The sequence below is a fragment of the Thermomyces lanuginosus genome, assembly GCF_041956635.1.
Source record: "Thermomyces lanuginosus strain ATCC 200065 unplaced genomic scaffold VTN49scaffold_28, whole genome shotgun sequence".
In the NCBI taxonomy this organism is placed as follows: Eukaryota; Fungi; Ascomycota; class Eurotiomycetes; order Eurotiales; family Trichocomaceae; genus Thermomyces; species Thermomyces lanuginosus.
Genome location: NW_027192362.1, coordinates 770,967 through 797,595, shown reverse-complemented (window position 1 = coordinate 797,595; position 26,629 = coordinate 770,967). Strand labels below are relative to the sequence as shown.

Sequence of the window (26,629 nt, the reverse complement as noted above, 5' to 3'; positions counted from 1 at the left end):
TTTATCAGTATCTCCCGCACACATGATCCATGTTCTGAGCATTTCAAGCAATCTGCTGCCGGTTGCTGCATCATAATTCTTTGGAATCACAGCAGAATCATGGTACAGTCCCAATTTCATAAGAACGGCAGGATCACAATGGTTGCTTGGGAAGAGAAAATACATTTGGGTTATCGTCAGGATGATCCCCTATAATCTCAACATCATGCTTTGAGATACTTGGATCGAACTATATATTTCCAAGTGGTGACTCAGTCACTTCAAAATGCTCGGTGTTGGAGCAAGGACAATACAACAACACAGATGACGATCAAATACATTGGTCATATTCCTGACTACAAGTCCCCGGCCGCTCCTGCGCAGACATCATCAGTGATAAAGATACATTGGAAGAAAGATGAAACCATCAATCTGTAGCTCGGACCCTGCCCATCACAAATACCATCCCTATTCCTACGCCCAAAACGCCGACCACTACCAAATAGAAAAAGACACGGACAACCAGGTCTATCGCATCCCTCCCTGCATCAACTGCTGCCTCAGGAGCATGATTTGACTCCGCTCCAACGGTGGAAGTGCATCAATAGCAGATTGCGGCATGTTGAGCACTTGCTGCAAGAGCTCCTCTTGGCCAGGCAACTGACCTGTTTGCGGCTGCGACGGCACCGCCGCTGGCTGTGGCGGGGCATAGGGGGAGGAATGCACCGGGGGTGTTGAGACCTGAGTATACGGCTGGTAGGGCTGAGTACTAACGGTGGCTGGTGTCTGGGTTGTTTGCTCGACCACGGACCCCAGTGTGTTGTAATCGACAAGATTCATCAACAGCAGCGCTTGAAAGATAGCATAGGCGAGCTGGGGAGCTTGTCGGAGGAGCTCTGTTGCACGCGCCGGATCGGTCATAGCGAGCGCCTTCATCTGCGTCAAGACATCGAGAAGCTGGTTCGGCGGGAGTTGTGCGAGGGTCTGTGAAATTGCATTCGGGCAGTCAAGGTGCGGCGGAAGCTCAACACCTGGCGGCAGCGGTGGCAGCGTGCTTGAGGATTGCTGTTGTTGCTGCTGCTGCGAATCTTGCTGTGCCTGAGACGAGACATCCTCGGGCGGAAGCTCCTTTTCGCTGTTATGTGGCCAGTCTACGCGGATCCTCCGGCCCATAATCTCGTAGTCGTTGAGGTTGCGCACTGCTGAGGCCGCAGCGTCGGCGTCGGCAAAGTCCGCGAATCCATACCCTTTCGGTTTTCCCGTCTCCGGATTGATCATCAATCGGAATTTTGTCACTGTGCCGGCCGTACTAAGGATGTCTTTGACTTGTTCTTCGGTGAGGTCTACGCCTGTTAGTAAACGTGTGACTCTTCATAGTGCTTGCAGATGGCGACTCACTGTAGGGAATATTCCCCAAGAAAACACTCCTCCCATTCCCGGGCGCCATATTTGCTCAAATTGATGTTAAGATTCTCCTATTTCTCGCAAGCCTTGCGGGATCGATCTTTTGTCGCGGTTCGCTTGAAGCTCCGGCAAGAAGGCGCGACGACCGGATCTGACTAAATCTAATTGGGAATAGCGCCAAATCAGGAATCCGGCTGCTCTACCAGGCTTCCTTCTCGTTACATCAGTCGATCAATTTGACCAGCCAGACGATCAATCACCATGGCAGGAAACCCCCGGGAGCAGTGGGAGAGACTGCAGGTCATTCTGCAGAACCGTGCCCGAAGGGGCGGCGGTGGGATGCCTTTTGGGAATCCTTTCCGCGGTGGTTCTACGGCCGCTCTCGTGATTTTGGCGTTGGGAGGATACGCATTGTCGAACTCGCTGTTCAACGGTAATACGAGCTCGAATTGGTTTTCAAATTGCATTCGGTGCTGATGACGTTACAGTTGACGGTGGTCACCGAGCTATCAAGTACTCGAGGATATCCGGTGTGAAGAAGGATATTTACGGCGAAGGTATCCAATTTCAATGGCAGCTCAGATTTGCATGCGGGTACTGACAGTATTGCTCGCAGGAACTCACTTCCGGATTCCCTGGATCGAAACGCCGATTGATTATGATGTTCGCGCAAAGCCGCGCAACGTATCCTCGCTAACCGGCACCAAGGACCTGCAAATGGTCAACATCACCTGCCGTGTTCTGTCACGACCGCGCATCGAAGCCCTTCCGCAAATCTATCGGACTCTGGGCCAGGATTTTGACGAACGGGTGCTGCCGTCGATCGTCAACGAGGTGTTGAAGAGCGTCGTTGCGCAGTTCAACGCCAGCCAGCTGATCACGCAACGAGAGAACGTCGCCCGACTGGTCCGTGAGAACCTTGCGCGACGGGCTGCGAGATTTAATATTCTTCTAGATGATGTTTCCTTGACGGTATGATTCCTTTCTGGTTTGCAACACCTCCATACTAACCTTCCTTAGCATCTTGGTTTCTCGCCTGAATTCACGGCTGCCGTCGAAGCCAAGCAGGTCGCCCAGCAAGAAGCGCAACGCGCAGCATTCCTCGTTGACAAGGCCCGCCAGGAGAAGCAAGCTACCATCGTGCGAGCGCAAGGTGAAGCGAGATCCGCAGAGCTGATTGGCGAGGCTATCAAGAAGAGCAAGAGTTACATTGAACTACGTCGCATTGAAAACGCGCGCCAGATTGCGCAAATCCTTCAGGAGTCTGGCGGCAAAAACAAGCTGTATTTGGATGCGGAGGGTCTTGGTTTGAACTTGAATAGCGATGTCGCCGATGCGCAGCGGAAGTAGGGGATCGGTTCGACATGACGGTGTGATGCGGAATGTAATCGCCTCTGTATAAATAGTGAGATGACACTCTAGTTACTTTCTCGCCTCATTTTGTCCATGTCTACCTGGATAGTATTGGATTGCGGACAACAGTCGTAGACAACCACTGGCGGACACAGTGGAGATCACATGCGGGAGGGTCCGCGAAAATATCAAAAAATCTCCTTGCTGCGACAAACCAACATACTGGATTGATCCAAATCTATACAAATTGCTCGCTGAAAGAACTAGAATAAAACCCACAGGGCACAATGGCAGAAACAGATCCCGACTTCCAAATCAACGTTGATCTCGATGTCCAAGAAATCCTCCTCGCCGCCTCCCAGCACGACATCCCGCGCCTCCACGAACTAATCCGAACAAAGAACGTCGACAACGGAGAAAATCCCGTCAATGTCAAAGATCCCGAGACAGGCTCAACCCCACTCCACGCGGCGATCGCTGCATGTGAAGTAGATGAGGATGAGACCAATGGCGCGGACAACAGCGAAGAGAAACAAGCGGAGCGGGAGAGGTTGATCGAGTCTGCGCGAGAGACGGTCCGGTTCCTGCTCCAGGAAGGGGCGATTTGGAATGATTTGGATGCGAATAATGAGACGCCCGGGTGTATTGCCCGAAGATTGGGGCTAACGGAGTTGTACGAGTTGTTGGTGGACGCAGGAGTGCGGGCGGAGATGTTGTTTAATCGGCTGGAAGGTTATGAACAGCTTGCCGATGACGATGATGGCGGGGAGGAAGAAAAAAAAGAGGCGAAGGAGGAGGAGGGCAGGGAGAACGGCCACACAGAGCCATCCGAATCTGCGCCATCAGCAACTACTACAAAAGACAACGACGAGCCCACAACGCAAACAGCGGAAGCCAAAGAGCCCACGGTGACAAATGATGAATACCTCCAATCTAACCTCACATTCCAAACGGACCGGATCCTCGACGCGGACCGGAACGGAGTAATGATGGCGTGGGAGAGCGAAATCATGTCTCGAACCGCTGCCAAACTCCTCCCCGAGAAGGGTCTACGGGTCCTCAACATCGGGCATGGCATGGGCATTATCGACGGATTCTTCCAGTCTTACTCGCCGAGCGAGCATCACATCGTGGAAGCTCACCCAGCGGTCCTCGAGCAGATGGAGCGAACCGGCTGGCGTGACAAGCCAGGCGTCACAATCCACGCCGGCAAATGGCAGGATGTTCTCCCGAAACTCCTCGAGGAGAATCGCACGTTTGACGCCATCTACTATGATACATTCGCAGAATCGTATTCGGACTTCCGCCAGTTCATGTCCGAGTATGTGATTGGGTTGCTGGATCCGTCGAGGGGGCAGTGGAGTTTCTTCAATGGGATGGGCGCAGATAGGCAAATCTCCTACGATGTCTATCAAAAAGTTGTGGAGTTGGATGCCTTTGAGGCAGGTTATGATATTACGTGGGAGACCATCCCGGTACCTGAAATGGATGACAAGGATTGGGAAGGCGTTCGGAGAAAATACTGGGTGGTGGACTCGTATCGATTGCCCATCTGTCGATTCATGGATTGAATCTGTAATAGGTTATGCGATTGGATCTTTAATGAGATACCCAATGCGATGCAATTGACGTTATCTATGCAAGGGTCTATAAAAGAAAAAAAAAAAAAGAAAAAGGAAATAATGGCTACACTACAGTCATAACACGGACATGATCTTTGCCCACACACCAACGCCCGAATGCTAATAATAATGACAAGGATATTAACAATCACAGCTGGATCAAGTCCACCTCCGAAAAGTCTGGCGGACTTCGAGTGAAAACCGGCCGGCAGTTCTCGTCCAGCGTCTGATACTCATTGCTAATCCAAATATGTTCACTGAAACGCTGCGTTCGATAAATTTCGTCGTCGCTGACACCGATGTCGTCTCGTGGGATCCAAATCACTGGCCGCCGTGCACGAAGGGCTTCGTGTAAGAATGCGCGTTGCACAAGTTGGTCACGTTCCTCTGGCGTGAGGTCCTCCAGTTCATCGTGGATGCCGGCGAAAAGTGAGCGGCCAATGCCGCGGGAAGAACCGGTCGGGTCTTGTGCTTCTTCATCAAGAATTTTGTTTTGGATCTGGAAGATGGTGGACCTCTTGCTCTTGTGTTCGTTGCTGCGAGTGGGCGCAAGGTGCTTGCCATCGGACTCTCCCGCTTCGATGCTTTTTAGCTCAATATCCTCTGTTCGCTGGCTCTTGTTCCCATCCTCTTCTAGTTTCCCGCGTCGGCCGAATCGCGCCTGCTGCGCTCTGGCAAACTCCTCGTCTCGGCGTGCTGCATCATCCTCCAGCGTGATTGGAAGATATCTGATCAACGGAGAGAACGCCTCATTGAGGAAAATTTGGTAGAGCACAGTGAGAATCAGCACAACAATCATCACGATCGCCTGCCCTTGGCATGCCACCGACTCATCTTGGTCCCGGACGAGGAAGAACATGCCGATCAAGGAGAGTTCCATGACATATAACCCGGTGAACAGCTGGTTGATTGCCTTGGGAAACAGCAAACCTCCGGTGTCGAAGCGGAACTGCGTCACATAGAGCGTATTATACCGATAGACAAACCAAAACAGGCCAAACGTGATGACATTGAAGATCGCGATCAGGGGAGCAATAACCAAGTAAATAAGCCCTTTGAGTTGTTAGTCGCCAGCTACCTAGTCAACAGCGCGCTGCAACTCACCAATTGATCCCAAGGTTGTGTACACTGGGAAGAATGTGCCCCAACGAACCTGATTAAGAGTAGTCGTCCGCACAAATTTCTTCCGCGCCGTATCGTCGAATATAGGTGCCAAAATGAACCAGTTGATCAACCCAAAGAGTTGAACCAACGCACCGGCACTGACAGACATCGCCTGAAGGATCATGTATGAGAAGAAATAATTGCTCGACTTGGGAATGTTCGTTGCCAGGATCTGGGGCCAACTGGTAATGTCGGTGACCGAGTCGAAGATGGTCGAAAGACTGGAGGCAATGGCGACAACCAGGAAGATCTGAACAAACAAGAACGCAAAGTAGTAGTTCGAAACCGCAAGCTCGATCGCCATTCCTGTTTGCAGGCCCTGGACTTTGGAGAGAAACCGCAGAATCAGAGGTAATATAGCCATTAGGATGGCAAGGAAGAGAGGAGGCAGGATACCCTGTATGGCAGACAACAGCCAGTCGGGAAGCAGGGCCAACCACGCAAGCCAGCTGAAATTGTCTTCCAGATACGAAAGTTGCGACAGGACACCAGTAAAGGCGACCGGAAACGCCCAGCCAATCACCATGCCACAGACGAGAATCACAACACCGCTGGTGCGCAGATATCGTTCCCACCACCTGATAGACATGTTGTCCCAGATGACGTCGTCCGGCGAAATCTCGACTATACGTGGAGCCATTTGTTTTGGGATATGGTGATTGACAGTCTGACACGCCATGTGAGCTGCGACCTGATGGTTGAACTGGACGAATGCCGAATTCATTAGAGGGAACTTCTCGGGATGTTGCTGATCATGTTCGATTTCCACGTTCAGGCGAGCCACCTCTTTTCTGCAATAATCGATAGTATCGACCTTCTTTCCAATCAGTGGAAGGGAAGGCATCCAGGTCCAGCCAAAGATGGGCAAACGCATCGTTTCGCGGTCCTGCGGCCGGATGTACTTCTTCCATAAGGGCTCCCCGAATCCCTCGTCAGCGTTTTCATTGTAGGCTTTTGGATACTCATCATTCTTGGTGGCTTGATCTTGCTTTCTTTGATTCTCTCGTGTCTTGCTCGTTTCGTTGCTATCGTTCTCTCTGGGACTGTCCATGGAAGGTTTAGTCAAAGGAATCTCGTCGGCTTGCGGGTCTCGATGAAGCGCAAACCTTTGACTAGAGCCTGCAAAAGTTGTGTGCTTCCGAAACAGCCGACTGGAATTGGGGCGCGAAGATGCCGGCTTGTCCGGGGTCGATTCACTCGGTGAGCTTTCCGAATAATCAGAGACGCTTATGGATGGACCAGGTTCACTCTCCTGACTGGCTTGACTGATTCGCTGGGAAGAATCAAGGACTTCTGGATCGCCTTGGCCATCCGCTTCGTCCCCGGTCCTTTTGAATCCATTTAATACTGTCTTTCCAAGAGCAGTAGCGCCATTGCTGACAGCATTCAATCCATTGCCAACAAGTGGCATCAAGGGCTTCCTTTGCTGACCCTGGGTGTGGCCCATTCGCGAGCTTCGCTTCAGTGCTTCCTCGATGGTGTGCACCACTTGATGTGGGTTGCCAGAGCTGATACCCGGCTCGTTCGCAATCTGGGCGGCGCGGCGTCGAACATCCTCTTCATCCTTTTCCAGTGCGTCATCCCCCCCACGCTTGCGTTTTGCCTTCAGCTTTTTCAAATGGGCTTTCTTGCATTTTCGGATCAATTCAGTTTCCGCGGCCTCTAGTCTTTGCGCGAGGTCGTTCCTCAATTTGATCTTCTCGTTCAATTCATCGAAGTTTCGATTGATCCAGATATTGCGTATGCCGCCTGGGAATACGTCGTACAGCTGCTCCAGCGCCTCAACCGACAGCCATTTCTCCGGGATCGCAGTAATAAGCACAGTTGTTGCTGAGGCCCGCAGACGATGTTGCGGTGAGGTCAGATAGGCTTGTCGTAAGCGAATATAGCCGCGTAGTTCATCAAAAAAGACGGCACAGACATAACAGATGCTAATCACGGCCAAAATAAGATGCGCCCAGTATCGGTCTGTATGATTTGGAGCGACATTGCCCCAGGCTAATTGATCCAGGCCGGTCACGTTCCATCTTGTGTTATTCAGACGACCTTCGGTGGACTGGTCCTTTCCATTGACTTTGTTCAGTGGGAGCAAGATCGGAAGGATTAAGAGCCCGAGAGGTACGAATATCTTCAGGAGCATACGCAGATATCGAAGAAAAAAGTATGCATCCAGGCCGCATTTTCGAATAAACTCCGAGTTGGAAGTGCGAAACACTTCCACTATCCAGCGAAAGAGTCCCGGAGGAGACGGTTTGGTGCGTTCGCGATCCGGCACCAGATACGTCCGGGGTTGACTGTACATCTTCAATTAGCCGTGTCCGCGTTGTCCACCTTGTTTCCCATAACAACTTACTATATCCGGGTGAGCTTGCCCTTGAGAAGCAAGAACAAGGCAGTCTCGACCGAGAACACGGCAATCGCGGTCACCAAGGATGCCAAAAAGGCCTGCGCTGATATGCCCTGATCACGCTGGCCCGTGCCCTTGCCAACCTCGAGTATGCCATTGTTCGCCATCTTCAAATTGAAAGCATCATCCGGCCCTCATTCGCAGTGTTCCAGAAATGGTCGGCAAGTTCGACACGTTTACTCGGATTACAGGACTCCTTGCTTCGAGTAATTAATACACAGCGGCATCAACTCTGCCCCAGATAGTCAGCGACATAGGCCAGCTTTACAATTGATCGCACTGACCTGCCTGAAATCAGATCGGGTTTCCTTTGTTTTGTCAATCTTTAACCCCTGGATGCGGCCCGACAAAAGCTCTGAAGGAGCCAACGATGGATGACGAAGGACAATTTGAAGGCATATCAAGGTCACCGGGAAGAAAGCCAAGCACTCCGCCACTGAAAATGGTTCCCCATGGGACTATGAATACTACTACGACTCGACTGTTTAGGAGCTTGACCCCCTAAGGATAAGGACCATGAAATCCACCTCCGGCTCTCATTAATTTGGTCCGCGTCAAGACCGGCGGTTGTGGTCCTCCACTCAGAAATGAGAAAAAAACGGAATGACGTCAAATCACATACGCAATCGGCTGGTTGGTGAGCTGTAATTGGTCGAAAATTCCCCAGACTGCGATTACCAAGATGTTTTGATTGGCTGTCGGTTACTGCATCATTTGGGTGCCGCACCATTCCGTTTTCGTCTTGCTACGATTGGGATTTGGGCATTTTCTTCAAGGTCTGAACTGCCGCGTATAACCCATGTACTAAATACAGCACATGTGGTCAGACTACTCAAGATATAGGTAGTGATTATACGTAACTTCGTCAGCCAAAAATCAGGATTGTTCGAATGGAATGATATGCGTCATAACAGAACGAAGGCCAAGATTCAACGTGGCCAAATGCCAAGCGCCAAGACAAACCAAGAAAACAGAGCCCATAAAGTCACGTGAACTAGAAACGCGTCTTCCCAATTTGGAACCACTTTACGCGCTGTCACGCTTTTCGCGTTGCCGACGCGTTTTGCCAGTGATGAACCTGAAGTCTGAGCCAGTATCGCAAAGCGATTTTCCCGCCATCCCTATCACTACTCCCCGGCGCTCCGTTTCAATCGGAATAAACTGCGACAAGCTCGCACTCCGCCATGGATCAAGATTCTGAGCACCGCGGCTCCCAGGAGACGCCCCGGGCGGCGCGGCGTCAGCGAGATATGGACGCCTTGTCGTCTCCGATGTTCTATCAGTCCTCGTCTCCATCAGCTCGAGGACGAGAAAGGATGGAGAGCTCCCCGGTTCGAGATGGTGATGCGACGCCTCGCGGGAATCGTCAGACAGTCAGAGGTAGGTGGTGGCCGAGTCGGTGTGGCATCAATATCTGACGATGCATTGAAGATTCATCGCCAATTCGCTACATGTCAAGTTCCAGCCCTCAACGAGGCGGACGCCGAAATGATCTTCTCTCAGACGTTCCCAGCAGCAGTAGTGGGCTTTTTGTCGGCTCGTCACGGTCTCGTCCTGAACTGTCTGGGTATTCCAGCACTCCCTACCGTCGCCGAGATATTGGTTCAGATGGCTTCGGACCAACCCCAAATCGTCGGCGCCGTCTTTTTGTTGATGCCAATGGCATGCCTGTCAACGAGCAGACCGTACAGTCTGATGCAACATTTTCCAACCTCAATCCAGACACTTCGGAAGCGGATGCACTGGGTGGCGCATCGACTCGGGTCATTTGGGGCACGAATATTTCGATTGCGGATTCGATGTCTGCATTCAAAAACTTTTTGTACAATTACACTCGAAAGTATCGCTTGTGGGCCGATGGCATGACCGAAGAAGAGACCATTGCCATGGGCGATTATGCCGAGGAGAAAGAATACATGGTCATGATGGACCACATGCGCCGGCTCGGCGTCACCTCACTCAACCTGGACGTCAGGAACCTGAAGGCATACCCTCCCACAGTGAAATTGTGGCATCAATTGCAAGCGTACCCACAGGAAATCATTCCCCTAATGGATCAGTCCGTCAAGGATATAATGGTTGAGTTGGCCATGAAGGAGATGGACAATCTTCGCAGCCAGGCTCGAAGAAACCAACTTCGTGCCGGCGATAACGGCTTCGTACAACCACCTTCTAGCTCAGAGCCGATGAGTGAGGCCACTCAACCTCCGCCGCCTGAAATCCCCAACTTGGTGGAGGAGGTTGAAGTCAAGAATTACAAAGTCCTTCCTTTTGGCTTGGACAAGACAGTCAACATGCGCGATTTAGACCCTGCTGGTATGTGTCTGAGAGCAGTTGTCGCGACGATCTCATGCTAATCCGCCACAGATATGGACAAGCTCATCAGCATCAAGGGTCTCGTGATTCGTACAACCCCAGTCATTCCCGACATGCGTGAAGGTATTTTCCCTAGCCGTCCTCGCAACTTGCTTGGAACTGACTCTATAAAGCACATTTCACCTGCAGTGTCTGCAACTACAGCGTTCGAGTCGACATTGACCGAGGACGAATCCAGGAACCGACCAAATGTCCGCGGCAGGTCTGCAGTGCCCCGAACTCCATGCAGTTGGTCCACAATCGCTGCGAATTTTCTGATAAACAAGTGATCAAGCTCCAAGAAACCCCGGACAACGTCCCAGATGGGCAAACCCCTCATTCTGTTTCCTTGTGTGCTTACGACGAGCTGGTAGACGTCTGCAAGGCTGGTGACAGAATCGAGGTGACAGGTATCTTCCGGTGCAACCCTGTTCGGGTAAATCCTCGCCAGCGGACAACCAAGGCTCTGTTCAAAACCTATGTCGATGTCCTTCATATCCAAAAGGTGGACAAGAAAAAGCTCGGTATTGATGTGTCCACCGTTGAACAAGAATTGGCTGAGCAGGCCGCGGGCGATCCAGAACAGGTCCGAAAAATTACGGCGGAGGAAGAGCAGAAGATCAAAGAAATTGCCCAGCGCCCGGATCTTTACGATCTTCTGTCGCGCTCCCTTGCACCGAGCATTTACGAGATGGACGACGTCAAGAAGGGAATCCTTCTTCAGCTCTTCGGAGGCACTAACAAGACCTTCAAAAAGGGCGGCAGCCCACGATATCGGGGTGACATCAACATTCTGCTCTGTGGTGATCCATCCACGTCCAAGTCACAGATCCTTCGTTACGTGCACAAGATCGCCCCTCGGGGTGTTTACACTAGCGGCAAAGGTTCATCTGCAGTCGGTCTCACAGCATACGTGACACGAGATCCTGAGACTCGTCAGCTGGTTCTGGAATCGGGCGCATTGGTATTGTCCGATGGGGGCATATGTTGCATTGACGAATTCGACAAAATGAACGAATCAACACGCTCAGTGCTCCACGAAGTCATGGAGCAACAGACTGTTTCGATTGCGAAAGCCGGTATTATCACGACGTTGAACGCACGGACTAGTATTCTCGCGTCTGCCAACCCAATTGGCAGCAAGTACAATCCCAATCTCCCCGTTCCTCAGAACATCGATCTTCCCCCGACTCTGTTGTCACGGTTTGATCTCGTGTACTTGGTCCTGGACCGAGTAGACGAACAGGAAGACCGTCGGCTAGCTAAGCATTTGGTTGGCATGTATCTGGAGGATAATCCGGAACATGCAAGCCGCGAAGAAATTTTGGTATGTCCTAAATCATGCTTCGCCCGTAGGTTGAAAACACTTGCTGATTGCTTTCCAGCCAATCGAATTTCTCACTGCCTACATTACGTATGCGAAAACAAATATTCATCCAGTCATCACCCCGGCAGCTGCTGATGCGCTGACCGATGCCTACGTGGCAATGCGGAAAATGGGTGATGATATCCGGGCTGCAGAACGCCGAATCACCGCTACAACTCGTCAATTAGAATCGATGATTCGCCTCTCCGAGGCCCATGCACGCATGCGGCTGTCCTCGGAAGTGACTCCCGAAGATGTTGAGGAGGCAGTTCGATTGATCCGTTCAGCACTCAAGCAAGCTGCCACGGATTCTCGCACCGGCCTCATTGATATGAGCCTGCTTACCGAGGGCACCAGTGCCAGCGAGCGCCGCCGGCGTGAGGACTTGAAGAGAGCCATCATCGGAGTAATCGATGATATGACGGCCTCCGGCACACCAACGCGATGGGGAGATGTGCTTCGTCGGTTGAATGAGCAGAGCAGCATCGAGGTTGAAACAGGGGAATTCCAGAGCGTTGTTCGAGCGCTAGAGACAGAAGGCTTGGTCAATGTGATTGGGGAAGGTGCTCGACGTACGATCCGCCGAGTCACCGGGACCATGCTCTAGTTTTATTTCGCAGTTCAGTTTGTTCTTTTGAGGAAGTCACGATTTACGCAGGACATGGTAATCGGTGTAAACAGGTTTTGGGAGAAATCAGATACAATGTTGACGACTTGTTTTCTACTTAATGGCTCGTCCCTTGCAGTCTTAAGTAACTTGTTCCTTTTTCCACTCTCCGTTGGTAAACGCCCCGATAAATTCCTATACCATAACAGAAGGCATATGGACCCTTAATACCAGCCCCTGCATCCCCCATAAGAGTTTGAATAGGACGTAGATCCATTTTTGTTGATCAGTGCAATGCAGAGTTCACCAGCAAAATCGAGATTGTTCTTCAGGAGATCATCAGGCAGAACATTTGAGCTTCTCAATGTTGATAAGTTCTCCAGTACCACATTGATCACGATGTCCCTCATTTCCTGGTAGCGAGGGTCGAGAATTACTTTGTCATCCTTTTCTGATATCGGACGATAGACTTCCTCAACAACGCGGCTGAGAGAAACGTAGTTCAAGTAGCGCTCAAGTGACTCACGGAAATTTTTACTTGCAAGGACTTTGAGTCCATGAATGAGGAGGCGGTGGGCAAGAGCGTAGATCCGCGCGTGCAAGATTGGAGGATCTAAGCTCTGGCGTGCCTCAGATTGATTTGAGGACGGCGACTGATCTGGATTTTGTGGAGGATCTGAATTCTCGACGGCATTAACTTCCTCGATCATTTCCGCCGATGGAACGGGTTCGTCCATGACCTCCTCCATGACCTCCGGCTGTTCCTCTGGAAAGTCTTCAGGTTCCTCCAATGGTTGTTCCTCCTCAGTATGATATGCATCGGTACCCGTAGTTGCGGTCACCTCTTCGTCCGGAGCAGAATAGTTCCCGGTATACAGATATTGTATCATTTTCTTAACCACCACTGGGTCATCAGGCAGTGAAGTCTCTCTGACATCGCGCTTATAGGGATTCTTTTCCTGCTCGAACTCAGTTTCAGCGTGTATATTGTGGATTTATTGCCTGGATAGATAATATCAGCCTTACATTCCACTCCAATTCTTTTGCAAGAACCTCGCAACGCGTGGCGAGAATACATCGATGAACGGGAAACCTTTCGCTACCGCAAACGATAGTCCAGTCGCTGTATACTGGGTCCACGTAGAGACTAGTACTCCCACATTAGCACGTGGAATAGATAAGCAAAACTGCAGGTGTCGGTGAACACCTCTTCAGGGAATGGAGAAGCATCTGCGTTTCTTCGCTTAGAGTATCCGACGAAGGCTGCATTTCTCTCTGCATTCCAGTATCTGTGAAATTTGGCTCAGGATTGATAGGGCGGATACGCGCTTTGCACGCCAACTTCTTTTTCGCCATGTCAAAAGTCTGTTGTCGTTGTTGATTGTGAGCGTACTCGTACGATATACCGAGTACTGTCGAGTTAGAGAATTCATAGCAATCGCGGGGTCAGGCAGAACATTCCAGGATTATATGGTTCTGCGGTCAATTCCTCTCTCTTGCGCCGGGGTCTGCATCATGGCAGAGATATGGCATTCATGCATGTGCCATGATTTGACAGATCAATCTACTGGTGGTTTTGGACAGCGCTTACAGGTATTCGCCAAGATATGCAAGCCGAAGTATTGAAGAGTGGTACGGAAGTCGACCAATTTTATCGCTTCTAATGCGCGAATATGAAGATTGTTTGAGGGATTAGGACGCAACGTTCAGCATACACGAAGACATAAGTAGCGCCAAATGAAGCAGCGATGGAGGTGGGATTAAAATAGTAGCCTAGACCAGTAGCGCTTCGCAAGCCAATCGCGGATAGGCGGCAAGCCTATCGACTCCAGAGACGGTCTTGAACAGTACTCCGTACGTTAGTAATATTAACAAGAGGATTGGCTGAGGTTTACAATCCAGACTCCAGAAGCCAATTAGCCCGAAGCATATAGGGCCGGCGCAAACCCTACATATCAGAAACATATATCTTTTGTAGCTTGCCTGTTAGTATGACTTACCTACGGAATATCTGCAAAACTGCAAGACTAAATCAACTATGAATTGGGAAAAGCCTATTGGTTAACGCACATTGTCGTAATTATTTCTCGAACTCAGTTTCCTGCGAATCGAGACTTCATGTACCGCGCCGACCTGCCCTAAATGTGATTAGCTACTAGGGTACTTGACGAACAATCCACCGAGTCACAGAACCATGATGTAGTTTCTTCTTCTCTCACTCGTTTGGCTGTTCCGAGAAAATATATGATTACGCAGAACAAAAAGGCTATATGTTCGAGCAAGTTTGGGGGCTGAAACCTAAGCGCAATGCGCGACACTTTTTTCACCTAGGTATAGGTAGGGACTATGTATTCCTTCGGCTTCATTCCTCGTAATCCATCCAGTTTGTTTCTTCTCCAACCCCCTCTGCAAACATGAAAGGATCCAAAGCCTTAACGGAAGGATCCATGCATACCCCAGTTCCAACCCGCATTTATTCCAAAAGAAGCGCCTTCGACTCTGTGAATCACTGCAACACAAAGATCACGCGTGAAGTAGCGGCTCTCCTTCCCATTGCCCTTCAAGAAATCATCAGGGAGAGAATTCGAATTTCTCAGCTCTAACAAGTGCCTCAATGCGATACTGACTACTGTATCCCGTAGTCCTCGGTCATTAGCAGGTGTTGCAGAGTAGACTTCCTCGACGACGCGGGTGAACGGAACGGAGTTCAGGCAACGCTCGAGAGAATGCTCAAAGTAACTTCTCGCAAGAGCTTTCAGCCCATGAATTTGAAATGTTTCAGCAAGAGCGTAGATATTTATGTGAAAGGACAACACAGCTGAATTCTGAGACATCTCGGTTTGGCCGGCGCCGAAATGATCTTGGGGAGGATGGGAACTCTCAAAATCGTTAGAGGCCTCGGCTGGTTCCAACCCCAAATCTGTGCCCTCAGATGGACCATCATGGGATGAATCGGCAGCTGTGGTCGTAATGTTCGCTATTTCAGGCGCAGAATAGTTTCCAGTGTACATGTATTTTATCATGTTCTTAACCAGGATTGGATCGTCATTCAGCAAAGTCTGTCTGTCATCCGGCCTCCACTCTACCTGTTCCGACTTTGCATCAGCCTATTCAGACTCAGCATACTGTGTATCAGACATTATTGCCTTGGAAGGATTGATCATACATTCCTTATAAATCCCTTCGCAAATACCTCAGAATGCATGGATAGTATGCATCGATGAACGGCAAACCGCTCAGCGCCGCAAACAACTGTCCAGTCGCTGTGTACCGGGTCGACGTAGAGACTACTCTCACGTTAGCATAAGAAGTAGTTCAAGAATAAGAACGAGCGCTTTGTGAGCACCTTCTCAGGGAGTGAAGAAGCATTTCCTTGTGTACACTTTGGATATTTGACAAACGAGCCTTGTCACAATTGGCGCAACAACACGCTTTATTTTTGCTCTTTGAACATTTCATGATGTCGAAGTTCTGTCATTTACTAGGAAAGTACTCTTCTAGTGTGCATTCCCAAGTTAACATGAGATGAAAGAAAAAGTGGCAATTGTGGGGTCAAGCAGAGAGTCCCAGGATTATGATTTTGCAGTTAACTCTTCCACCTTTGCGGCCGAGACTGCAGCATGATAAGTGACGTGACATTGTCATCATAATTCCTGTCTTGATGTGGCTAGACCGTCTGCGAGTAGTCCTGCATGTCGCTTACGAGCACTCAACCAGCGTTTGCATCCCAAAGTTTCTGCAATAACTGGGCTAGCTGGCCAGAATTCAATATTCTTTAAACGTGCAACTATGAAAATTGCACAGGGATTAGGGACCATGCGTGGCATATGAAACAAATAATGACGGCCTGAACAGAAGCAGCGCCAACTGAAGCAACTATAGACAATGGATGGATCAAAATAGTAGCTCACTAGCACCCGGCAGAAAGATCGTAAACAAGCTACAAGTTTATCAACTCCAAAGATGGATTGAACTGCTTTCTACTGTACTATCGATGAGAGATAATAGGGTTGACAGAAGTCCACAGTGCAGATTCCGGAAACCAAACACCGCAGTAAGATGGACTAGGGCTGTTGCAAGGCCAATCTATCCAAAACCACGATAGATTACACATCTATGAACAGCAAACAGTTCAGTGCCGCATATGATGGTCAGATCACTGCCCTTCAGCTCGAAGAAGTTGCTCCCAGGTTATCATGTAATAGCACTAAAATAAGGACATTCATAAGCACCTTTCTCAAGTATTGAAATGCTTTCTCGGTCTTTCCGCCAACTGTTCGGATCGAGCAGGCTGCGCTTTTGTATGAGGTGCCCAGGGCTTTCAATGGCAGTGACGCGATTTATATATGGGGCACCGCATGATGCGAGAATTTTGCTGTCGACGAGATGGCATTCAATATAATAATGTAAGGGTAGGGCTCCAGTTGAGGTTTGCGCACGGGTAATCGTTGATATCCGGTTCTTTCCTTTCCCTGCCGTAGTCTACATGCCCCAGAAAGTGCAAACTCGGCTAACGGCCTAGTAACGAAAACCGGATGGCGGCGTGTATTTCTTCACTTTCGCAATGGAAAAGTCAACTGCGAAATCGGGAACGTTTCTGAAGAGATCATCAGATAAGGACCCTGTTCTTCTCAAAGTCGACAAATTTTTCAAAGTAACTTGGATCACCAGATCCCGCAATCCTCGATCCTCGGGCGGTGTTGAAGAGTACACTTCCTCAACTGCGCGGGCAAAAGACGGGGAATCCAGGGAAGACTCGAGTAATTCGTGGAAGTATCGGCCAGCAAGAACTTTGAGTCCCTCAATGAGGAGGCGATCAGCAAGGGCGTAGATCCATACGTGGAAACACAATGGATCGACATGCTGGACATTCTCGGCTTGGCTTTTACGCCGCTGAGAGCGTGTATTCCTGATAGTGCCAGTGTTCGCTTCCCAGGTACAGAATAGTCCAAGGTGTACAGGTACTGTATCACTTTCTTGACAACGATTGGATCATCATCAGGCAGATGAATCTCTCTGGAGGCAGACTCCTTTACCGCACATTGAACATCAGCATTCATCTGCATTTTCTCTTGGTTTAACGAACATCGTAGTACCTGATAGTCGCCATCACATGCTCTGGCAAAAAACTGGGAACGCGGGCAGACAATGCACCGATGAACAGCAAATTTCTCTGTGCCGCAAACGATGGTCAAATCGCTGTATTTCGGGTCCCGGTAAAGACTGCTTTTTCGTGTAAGTATATGAGGAAGCACGCATAAATGTCCCAGGCGTTGATCAGCACCTTTCCAGTGATCTAAGAAGTACTTCAGTGTCCTCACGCTTCAAATCTGGATGAGCCGGAGAAGGCGGCATATCCAAACTTCCGACTCGCAACACCGGCAACGGCGCCTTCTTATCTTAAATTACCTAATGCAGTGTCGGAATCTCATTGTTGACTAAGATTGTCCTTTTGATAGAAGTTAACGTCACGGTGAATGTCCCTCTTGAGATTCCGAGCTCAGCTCCAGAAACAAGTATCGATATTTTCTGAGAAATGGAGAGTAACTTTACAAGATGTTATCTACTTATCTTTTGGGTTCAGGGTTAGGGTTTATGTCACACAGGCACCACTATCATTTTCCTTGGCCCATTCAAGTACCCATGGTTAGTAGATAACCTACCAAATGTCTGCTCTTCGATCAATACGTGAATCAAACTTTGATGCCGAGATTACATGCTGGACATTCAATCCTCGACCGTTTGTCAGTTCTAGATATTCGAAACCCTCGAAATCCGTCGAGACAAAGGTTAGAGGATTGTGCAAGAGAAATGCAGCGAATCCAGTCAATTATCATTCGGCTGTCAACTGTTCTACGAAATGCCTAAAGGCTAATTGGTATAAAGTCCTTCCGTGAATGGTTAGGATGTTCGGGATAAAATTTCCTGTGTGGAATTGATTCTGGCCATGGGAGTTCGCAAGAACATATACACTTATTTGGATTGAAATCTGCAGAGAAAAAGACATCGCGATATTTCTTCTCGCGTATGCTGAGAAAATTCGAAACTTTGTAGCCCGGTCAGTGAGACCACTGACTGGTCGGTGGCACGTCCTTACTCATCATTGACATCATTGCCATGGAAAGGTCGCTTGCGAAATCAGGAACTTTCCTCAAAAGAGAACTACTTAGGACTCCCGTGCTTGTCAGTGTTCTCAGATTGTCCAAAGCGATTTTGATCACCAAGTCTCGCAATCCCCGATCCTCATACGGGGTTGAGCAGTAGACGTCCTGGATAGCAAGACCAAAAGTGTCAGAGTCCAGGTGTTGCCGGAGTGATTCATAAAAGTATCTTCGCGCAAGGGTTTTGAGTCCAGGAATCAGTAGACAGTGAGCAAGGGCATAGACCCGTATATGGAGGAAAAGAGACTCAGATCGTCGAGATGTTCCGGCCAGGCTTTCGGCTGGTTGATTTGGATGAGCCTCCTCACATTTCCGCGAATTACTCTCCTTAGCTTCTTCCGGATTCGAACTTCGTATCGATGTCTTATCGTCATGTGCATCAGCGGCCTTGGCTTTCTCATCCCCTTTTTCGGCTGGAGAATAGTCCAGCGTGTACATGTATTGTATCATTTTTTTCAACGGCCACGGGATCATCTTCAGGCAGTTGAATTTCTCCAGTGACAGACTCCTTTGTCGGCAGTCCCGATATTAGCTTGTATCTGGCTTTATTATCCAGGAACGTAACCATACCTGAAAACCACTATCACATGCTTTAGCAAAGAACTCGGAGCGCGGGCAGACAACAAAACGGTGAACGGCAAATCTCTTGGTGCCGCAAACGATGGTCAAGTCGCTATATTTTGAGCTGCGGTAGAAACTGCCTACCGTAAGCATATGGGGAGACGTTAAAGAACAAAAACAGATGTTGATAAGCACCTTGCCAAAGATGTGAAAACGTCTTGTCTGTCTTTACGTTGAATGTCTGGCCGAGAAGGTGGCAATTCTATACCAGCAAAATAAGAAGAGTCTGTCTGCACTCCTTCACTCTGGCGATCATAATAGACCGGTCGACCACAATAGCGGCAGGCCATCGATCTACCACAATAGTAGCAGGCCATGGTGACAAGATTTCAATAGTTATTGACTAGAGTACTGGTATACCTAGTATTCTATCAAACAATCTAGGAAGTGATGACAATCAAAGGGTCAGGCAGAAATTTGGGCAACTATATATCTCCGCGGTTAACTCCTCTGCCTCGCATGGGGTTTTGCAGCACGTTAAATGTGGCATTCCTGCATTTGAGTCATTTTTGACCAATCCATTCACTAATGGTCTTGGACAGCGCTCGAAAATACTCGACCATGGCATGCACTCTATAGCATGACAAGGTTTGGTGGTCCGGCCAGCTTTATGACAGAAACAGTGCCAACTGAAGCGACGACGTTGATGGGATCAAAAATGGTAATTTGGCCTAGCAGCACCCCGGAAATAAATCGTAGATAAGGTTCATGTTTATCGTCGCCAAAGGTGGTCATAAACCAGGACTTGCTTCAGTTCCTTATTGTCGGAGTGGCGGAGGAATATTAAGTTAGCACTTTATTGGCGAATGCACTTTTATGGATACGCTGTAGGGTTATGCCTATTATTCCGGGTGTGTTGTCTTTGCCATTTGTTGAAGTCGAAGTTATACTTTTCTGTTTCTTGTTTCTAACTGCATTAGTTGTTATGACTGATCGAGCAGGGATGAAGTTGAGGGAAGGCAGGAGTTGTCTTATTACTAGCACATCCCCCGCGGGTGTGTCGCTTTCTTAAGAGAATTAGGGGCAGACAATGTGTTCTCTCGTCGTGTATTTAGGAAGTGCCTTGCGAGGTTCCCAAATTGTTGTTCTTGTGCACTAGCGAGTGCTACTCGGGTTTATCACTGTTCTCTAGAGAGAGAGAGAGAGAGAGAGTGTGTGTGTGTGTGTGTGTGTGTGTTTGTCTCGTACACGAGAAGGAACTTGCGAGTTTCTATTGTGTACACCTCTCTGAGTGAACTTTTGTACATCCCTGGGCTGGGCCGGCAGTTCTGTCTCCTAGTGATCTCACATGACATTTGTGTTTGAGCATCGTATTGCTCGATTTCCCCGTCATTATTGATCAACAAGGAGAAAATTGGCTGAGGTCTACGTCCCAGACTCCGGAAACCTATCAGCTAGCGAGTTTAGGAGCCAGTGAAAGCCTATCAGACAGAGACATAGATCTCCTTTTAGTGTTTGTGTTTGTATGATTATTTCGAATATCTGCAAAACTGTGACAGACTATATCATTAGTGAATTAGGTAAGGCTAAAGTCCTTCGTGATCAGCAGTGAGTCGGATCTGATAACTACTTAGGCAATTGATATCTTCCGAACTCAGTTGCCTGCGTGAATTGCCGTTATGGACCGCACTGGCATGGCCTAATGTGGATCGGAGGATATTCGACGGACAATCGGGTGAGGCTGTTGTTATAAAGTCAATTCGCGGCTTGCTTTTGACGTACTGAGAAAATCGTCATGAGATTATGCAGGATATGGTAAAGTGTTCAAACAAGTATTGGAGAGAAATGTAAACAATGGACATCACTATCCCCCCTTGTAGTTTGTTTGTTAACCGCATGTCGCTTGTAAGGCGCCTGGAAAATCCCTAACCCCTACGGGAGGATTTGATCTTGTATACTTCACCAAATTGCCCAATTCTGAATCGTTCAGTAAAGGACTGAATTGAACTCGCGTTCCTCTCTGTGAATCATTGCAACACAAAGATCACGTCCGAAGTCGCGGTTCTTCCCATTCCCGTTCAAAAAGTCATCAGGGAGAGCATTCGAACGTCTTAACTCCAACAAGTGATTCAACGCTACATTGACCACTGCCTCCCGCAGTCCTCGATCATGATCCGGCGTCGCAGAGTAGACTTCCTCAACCACTTCGGAAAATGAAACGGAGTTCAGGCGACTCTCTAAAGTGTCATGGAAGTATCTTCTTGCAAGAGATTTGAGCCCATGGATTTGGAAACGTTCAGCAAGTGCGTAAATCTGTATGTGGAAGAATGTCGGGTCGAAATAATACTTGGGCTCCTCAGTTCGCTTTGTGGCTAGCTGGCCGACGGAGGGATCCAGAGTTTGAAATTCTTTTACCTCCTGGGTGATTTCTGTCTCCTCTTTTGGAGAAGAAGGATCTGGAGGCGAAGCTGTTGGTTGTGCCATTTCCTCCGGAGGAAGAGAGGTAGAGACATCATGATGGTATGCACTGGCAATCTTGGCCATGATGTCCGCTTCCACGGGTGCAGAATAATCCAGAGTGTAGAGGTACTGTATCATCTTCTCGATGACTATTGGGTCATCATCAGGCAGCAGAGTCTCTCTGTCGTCCTTTCCTGCCTATTTCGAATTCAGTATCGGCGTGTATGCATTCTAGTTAGATGAGCAATTCTGGTTATACCTTCCATTCAAATTCTTTAGCAAAGACCTCAGAACGCGGGGAGAGTACACAACGATGTACGGGAAAGCTCTCGTTGCCGCAGATAATTGTCCAGTCGCTGTACTTTGGGTCGAAATAGAGACTGATCTCAGGTCAGCACGTGAACTAGGGCAAGATTCAGTAACAGGAACTTGTGAGCACCTTGCCATGGAATAAAGAGTCTCATTCTTGATTTCGCGCTGAACTTCTGATAAAGAAGGCTTCAACTCCGTATGAGGCGGCTCGGGCCCGAAGCGCGCTCTACACTTGCGGCATTTCATCTTGTCTGGCATCTTTATGGATTGTTGACTCGGAATTGTCAGAACATAGTGCTGTCAAGTCTGACTGAGTAATCGCGGCAATCATGGGATTAAACAGAGTATACCTGGGATTATTATGTTTTGAGCTGGACCCCTCAACCTTGTGATGGATATTCTGGAATCCAGCCGACGATGTGGCACTCGGGATTTATGCGACAATGTGACCAATCTCCTCATATTTGTGCAGCTTTTACTGCCCAAATGGAGTATTGAAACAGCCCAACAGAGCCGTTAACTAACGAATTCAATCCATCGAACTTAGAGTCGTTGCGACCTACATATCTACAAGCATTGGGAATCAAATTGTCGCCAATTGCCTTGAATTCTAGATTCAAAACTGGAGAAATGTGGAGTGAATACTGCCCTGAAATTCAGGGCAGCTCTTACAATACGAACATGCAAGCTCTCTCGATTTCTTGGTTTCGTCTTCACTTCATTATGCCAACGCTTTTCTCTGCGTATACGATTTATTATCTACTTCGTGATGCAATTTAGATCACTACATTCAAATAATTTCCTGATCACAAATTACTCACTCGAATACTACCAAGATGTGAACATCGTGATCCGTGATGTGCATTCTCATATGAAAGAATCTAGTAACGTGAGGCTTGACATGCTAGTAAGTATAGCAGAAACTAGAAGGTGGAATGTCTCTGTTTATCCTTGCAATGCAAAGATCAATTGCAAAATCAGGAACTTTTCTGAAAATGTCGTCACGTAGGGCGCCTGTTTGTCTCAGAGTTCGCATATTGTCCAAAGTGACTTGGATAACTAGGTCCCGCAATCCCCGGTCCTCAGGCGGTGTTAAACTGTAGACATCCTCAACAGCGTTTCCAAAATCTCGGGAATTGAGGTAACGCTGGAGTGACTCGTGAAAGTATTCTCTTGCAAGAGTTTTGAGTCCGTTAATGAGGAGACGATCAGCAAGAGCGTAGACCCATATGTGGAAGAAGAGGGGATCGGGATACTGGGATTCCTCTGTTTGAGCCTTTTCCGCCTGACGGACGGTTTGTCTCCTTGCAGTTGAGATCGTCGCGTTTTTGTTCGCTTTCTCTGCTGGAGAGTAGGAATAGTCCAGTGTGTAGAGGTATTGGATTGTCTTCTCAACGACAAGCGGGTCATCATCGGGTAGATGAATTTCTCTTGTGGCCGACTCCTTTCCATAGTGTCAATATCAGCTTGCATCTGTGATATCTACTCCTCTGGTTAACAATGCCATACCGGAAAGCCACCATCACATGCTTTGGCAAAGAACTCGGAACGCGGGCAGACAATATTCTGATGAACGGGAAATCTCTCGTCGCCGCAGACGATTGTTAAGTCGCTGTATTTTGAGTTTCGGTAAAGACTACCGTCTTGTAAGCATCTGATGATGCGCAAACGTACCTCAGACATTGGTACGCACCTTGCCACAGCTTTCAGAAGCACTTCTGTGTCTTCAGATCGTTTCATGTCTGTCTTGATAGAGTGAGAGGATTCCGGCCGTTCTTTAGAGGGTTCTGCCTGTGCTTCAGGGAACTCTTCCTGTACTCCAGGGAACTCTGCCGGCGGTTCAGGGAGTTCTGCCTCCACTCCTACTTCAGGCTCGGAATACCCTTCGTAATAGATGCGGTGTGCTTTTTCCCTCTTGAAAACCATACTGTCAGAAATGAATTTCTGATTGAGATCCCGCTACAATATACTACAATTTCTAACAGAGAGCAGTAGCAGTTGCGGGGTCAAACCGAAGCTGTAGGCATGGTGTGATTGTAGTGTTGACTCGTCACCTTGCTGCTGCGTTGCAGCCTGCCGGGTGATGTGGCATTCAGTTGTCGAATCATATCATGCCGAGATGTGACCAGTCAAACTTGCAACACCTCGAGTGTTCGGTTGGGGCACTGCACTAGCTTTGAACTCTCCGATGGATTTGAATCTATGAGATCCATGGGACGGGGATCGGTTTTAAGTTGAGACCGAGTGGTTTAGGGTTAGGGCTAGGGTTGATCTTGTTTCCCCGGCTGGCGCCGACCCACCCGGCCCGTCTCCGTTGGATCCCGCTCCGTCCGCAGCGGAACCAAAGGTTGCACCACCACGTGACAGGCAGAGCGGCAGGCTGCAGATTGGCGAGGTCCAGATTCAGGGGCTCCATGCATCGTGTCCCACGCGCGGGGCTCAAATCTGAATACCTGAGGCTCAAACTACTAGCATAGCTTTCTTCTGGTACCTAGTACACGCTGAAATTTGCCATCTTATCCAGAGAGAAATAACCTAGTAGATCTCTATTGGTCGAAAAAAAATGGCTTCTCAAGAGCCGTTGAGAATTCTTTCCCTTGGTAAGTCACTTAAAGTCTATTGATCAACTTTGGAAGTTACATTGACCCTGCGAAGATGGCGGTGGCATCAGAGGAATATCAAGTCTTCTCATTCTCGAGAACATTATGGAAAAGATACGCGATGCGAATGGGGCAGATCATGTTCCGCGGCCATGTGATCATTTTGACTTGATCGGAGGAACAGGAACGGGAGGGTCATACTACCGTTCACTTTGCATGATAGGCCACCATTGGCTGACGGAATAGAACAGAATCATTGCGATCATGCTCGGGAGGCTCTCCATGACCGTTGATGAGTGTATTCGAGCCTACCGGAGTATGGCTCAGCAGGCCTTTACTCCAAAACGAACTTTCATTCTTCATATGTCGCCATCTGGGGCATTCTCTGCCAGTGCTCTGGAGGATGCGATCAAGAGAACGATTAGAGAATATTGTGTAGAGCCAGAATGCAAAGCCCGCAGGGATCAAGGCCTGTCAACTGTTGATACATGTGACCATAGTGACGCGCTCTTCCGAAATCAGAAGTGCACAAAAACGTACGTCGTCAATCACCATACAAGAACTTTTTTTATCATCTAATAGGAATACGGCTAATGCATTAAAGGGTCGTTTTAGCAATTACAAAGGATAACGTCGATGCTCTTCCAACCCTCTTGAAAACATACGATTCCTCCACTACATTCAGTTCATGCACAATTTGGCAGGTGGCGCGAGCAACGTCGGCAGCAGTCAACTTTTTCAAGTCTATCAAGCTTGGTCGAGATGAGATAGAGTTCATCGATGCTTCCTTTGGGTGCAATAACCCATGCGAAGTCCTCATTGAGGAAGGCCGGCGTCAGTTTCCAGAACGAAGCCAGATGCGAGTGCTCAGCATCGGAACTGGTCTTGGGGATGTCATCAGTATCAATGACTCCCGATGGTCCATTATTGATGCGTTGAAAAGAATGGCAACGTCATCCAAAAGAGTGGCAATGAGTCTAGATAATCGGTTTGGTGATGATGGCCAATATTACAGGTTCAATGTAAACCGTGGCCTGCAAGATATCACGTTGTCCGATTGGGAGAAAGCCAGCAATATTTCAGCTCATACTCATAACTATCTGGAGGAGAATGAAAGAGCCATCAGACGATTTGTCGATAGCATCACAGGCAAGGCTTCCATTGGTAGAAATGGTCACGGAGGAAAAATTATACACGCTACAGCTGGTAAGATTGTCCAGAATTGCTCGACTTAAATACTGATTCTGCAAGGCCTTCCTATCAGATCGTCGGTACAGAACAAAGGTTGTATATATATCCATGCTCCTCTTCTCAAGATATCTGTGCTGATCTAATCACAGGAAATGTCCATTTCGTCGTGCCCTTTGGAAGAAATAGGAGTTTTGTTGGCCGTGCATCAATTTTGGAACACCTCCTTGAAAGAATTCCCCCGAGTGTGGAACCGGATGACTGTCAACGAACGGCACTTGTAGGTCTCAGTGGAGTTGGGAAGACGCAAATTGCTCTCGAGGCTGCCTTCCGAGTCCGCAACGAGCACGCGGACTGCTCCATTTTCTGGGTTCCGGCGATCGATGCTACAAGTTTCAAGAACGCCTATCGAAATATCGGCCAGATCCTGAACATTCCCGGCATTGATGACGACAAAGCAGATGTTGGGCGGCTTGTGAAGACTGCCCTGAGCAAAGCAGCTCAGGGCAACTGGCTGCTGATCATCGACAATTTGGATGACCTAAACCTCCATTTCGATAACGACACAAGTCTCGAGGACTTTCTCCCGTTGAGCACTAAAGGATCCATATTGTTTACAACGCGGAACCGCGAAATTGTCAGCGAGCTTGATATTCCAGAGACTAATGTGATTACTGTGGGAGGAATGACACAAGAAGAAGGACTTATGCTCTTGAAAACACAGCTGTCAGATCGCCTCATGCGCGACATGGAGAGTGCGACAGAGCTCCTTGATATCCTTGGCTATCTACCGCTAGCCATAAGGCAAGCCTCTGCATATATGGCGAAGAAACAAATATCTACGACAAAGTATCTGGAGCTATGCCGGTCAAGCGATGAAAATAGGATCGCGCTGTTGAGCAGGGATTTTGACGACCGCCATCGGTACAAAAATGCCCACAACCCTGTCCCTACCACCTGGCTAATTTCATTTCGCCAGATCGCGGAGCACAATCCGCTCGCAGCCGACTACTTGAAGTTCATCTGCTTTCTAAGCGAAAAGGATATTCCGCAACCCCTTTTCCCACGAGCTTCCCGTAACCTAGACATG

The 26,629-nt window shown here is 48.8% G+C and overlaps 12 protein-coding genes across 12 annotated transcripts; 4 read left to right on the top strand and 8 right to left on the bottom strand.

The window, feature by feature from the left end:
- Positions 1-507: 507 nt before the first annotated feature.
- On the bottom strand, positions 508-1,426 carry VTN49DRAFT_3419 (uncharacterized protein; the record flags this gene model as incomplete). The annotated part of the gene is made up of 2 exons (XM_069411253.1): positions 508-1,322; positions 1,378-1,426. The coding sequence occupies 2 exons, from the start codon at positions 1,424-1,426 to the stop codon at positions 508-510; spliced, it is 864 nt and encodes a 287-aa protein (XP_069268697.1).
- Positions 1,427-1,644: 218 nt separating this feature from the next.
- On the top strand, positions 1,645-2,733 carry VTN49DRAFT_3418 (uncharacterized protein; the record flags this gene model as incomplete). Its single annotated transcript, XM_069411252.1, has 4 exons — positions 1,645-1,816; positions 1,872-1,940; positions 2,000-2,355; positions 2,404-2,733. 4 exons carry the CDS (start codon positions 1,645-1,647, stop codon positions 2,731-2,733), a joined length of 927 nt encoding a protein of 308 aa, XP_069268696.1.
- Positions 2,734-3,023: 290 nt separating this feature from the next.
- Positions 3,024-4,307, top strand: VTN49DRAFT_3417 (uncharacterized protein; the record flags this gene model as incomplete). The annotated part of the gene is made up of 1 exon (XM_069411251.1): positions 3,024-4,307. One exon carries the CDS (start codon positions 3,024-3,026, stop codon positions 4,305-4,307), a length of 1,284 nt encoding a protein of 427 aa, XP_069268695.1.
- Positions 4,308-4,506: 199 nt separating this feature from the next.
- On the bottom strand, positions 4,507-8,036 carry VTN49DRAFT_3416 (uncharacterized protein; the record flags this gene model as incomplete). The annotated part of the gene is made up of 4 exons (XM_069411250.1): positions 4,507-5,411; positions 5,463-6,565; positions 6,629-7,816; positions 7,876-8,036. The coding sequence occupies 4 exons, from the start codon at positions 8,034-8,036 to the stop codon at positions 4,507-4,509; spliced, it is 3,357 nt and encodes a 1,118-aa protein (XP_069268694.1).
- Positions 8,037-9,113: 1,077 nt separating this feature from the next.
- On the top strand, positions 9,114-12,257 carry VTN49DRAFT_3415 (uncharacterized protein; the record flags this gene model as incomplete). Its single annotated transcript, XM_069411249.1, has 5 exons — positions 9,114-9,309; positions 9,361-10,245; positions 10,297-10,368; positions 10,419-11,611; positions 11,670-12,257. 5 exons carry the CDS (start codon positions 9,114-9,116, stop codon positions 12,255-12,257), a joined length of 2,934 nt encoding a protein of 977 aa, XP_069268693.1.
- Positions 12,258-12,481: 224 nt separating this feature from the next.
- VTN49DRAFT_3414 (uncharacterized protein) lies at positions 12,482-13,613 on the bottom strand (the record flags this gene model as incomplete). The annotated part of the gene is made up of 3 exons (XM_069411248.1): positions 12,482-13,216; positions 13,284-13,404; positions 13,465-13,613. The coding sequence occupies 3 exons, from the start codon at positions 13,611-13,613 to the stop codon at positions 12,482-12,484; spliced, it is 1,005 nt and encodes a 334-aa protein (XP_069268692.1).
- Positions 13,614-14,689: 1,076 nt separating this feature from the next.
- Positions 14,690-15,626, bottom strand: VTN49DRAFT_3413 (uncharacterized protein; the record flags this gene model as incomplete). Its single annotated transcript, XM_069411247.1, has 3 exons — positions 14,690-15,343; positions 15,424-15,544; positions 15,604-15,626. 3 exons carry the CDS (start codon positions 15,624-15,626, stop codon positions 14,690-14,692), a joined length of 798 nt encoding a protein of 265 aa, XP_069268691.1.
- A 1,295-nt stretch (positions 15,627-16,921) lies between these two features.
- Positions 16,922-17,612, bottom strand: VTN49DRAFT_3412 (uncharacterized protein; the record flags this gene model as incomplete). The annotated part of the gene is made up of 3 exons (XM_069411246.1): positions 16,922-17,287; positions 17,354-17,480; positions 17,542-17,612. 3 exons carry the CDS (start codon positions 17,610-17,612, stop codon positions 16,922-16,924), a joined length of 564 nt encoding a protein of 187 aa, XP_069268690.1.
- A 1,203-nt stretch (positions 17,613-18,815) lies between these two features.
- On the bottom strand, positions 18,816-19,356 carry VTN49DRAFT_3411 (uncharacterized protein; the record flags this gene model as incomplete). The annotated part of the gene is made up of 3 exons (XM_069411245.1): positions 18,816-18,926; positions 18,989-19,115; positions 19,175-19,356. The coding sequence occupies 3 exons, from the start codon at positions 19,354-19,356 to the stop codon at positions 18,816-18,818; spliced, it is 420 nt and encodes a 139-aa protein (XP_069268689.1).
- A 1,609-nt stretch (positions 19,357-20,965) lies between these two features.
- VTN49DRAFT_3410 (uncharacterized protein) lies at positions 20,966-22,009 on the bottom strand (the record flags this gene model as incomplete). The annotated part of the gene is made up of 3 exons (XM_069411244.1): positions 20,966-21,637; positions 21,699-21,819; positions 21,879-22,009. 3 exons carry the CDS (start codon positions 22,007-22,009, stop codon positions 20,966-20,968), a joined length of 924 nt encoding a protein of 307 aa, XP_069268688.1.
- A 646-nt stretch (positions 22,010-22,655) lies between these two features.
- On the bottom strand, positions 22,656-23,677 carry VTN49DRAFT_3409 (uncharacterized protein; the record flags this gene model as incomplete). Its single annotated transcript, XM_069411242.1, has 3 exons — positions 22,656-23,195; positions 23,261-23,387; positions 23,445-23,677. The coding sequence occupies 3 exons, from the start codon at positions 23,675-23,677 to the stop codon at positions 22,656-22,658; spliced, it is 900 nt and encodes a 299-aa protein (XP_069268687.1).
- Positions 23,678-24,314: 637 nt separating this feature from the next.
- On the top strand, positions 24,315-26,555 carry VTN49DRAFT_3408 (uncharacterized protein; the record flags this gene model as incomplete). The annotated part of the gene is made up of 7 exons (XM_069411241.1): positions 24,315-24,351; positions 24,407-24,545; positions 24,603-24,887; positions 24,956-25,557; positions 25,603-25,635; positions 25,692-26,463; positions 26,519-26,555. The coding sequence occupies 7 exons, from the start codon at positions 24,315-24,317 to the stop codon at positions 26,553-26,555; spliced, it is 1,905 nt and encodes a 634-aa protein (XP_069268686.1).
- Between the last annotated feature and the right edge of the window lie 74 nt (positions 26,556-26,629).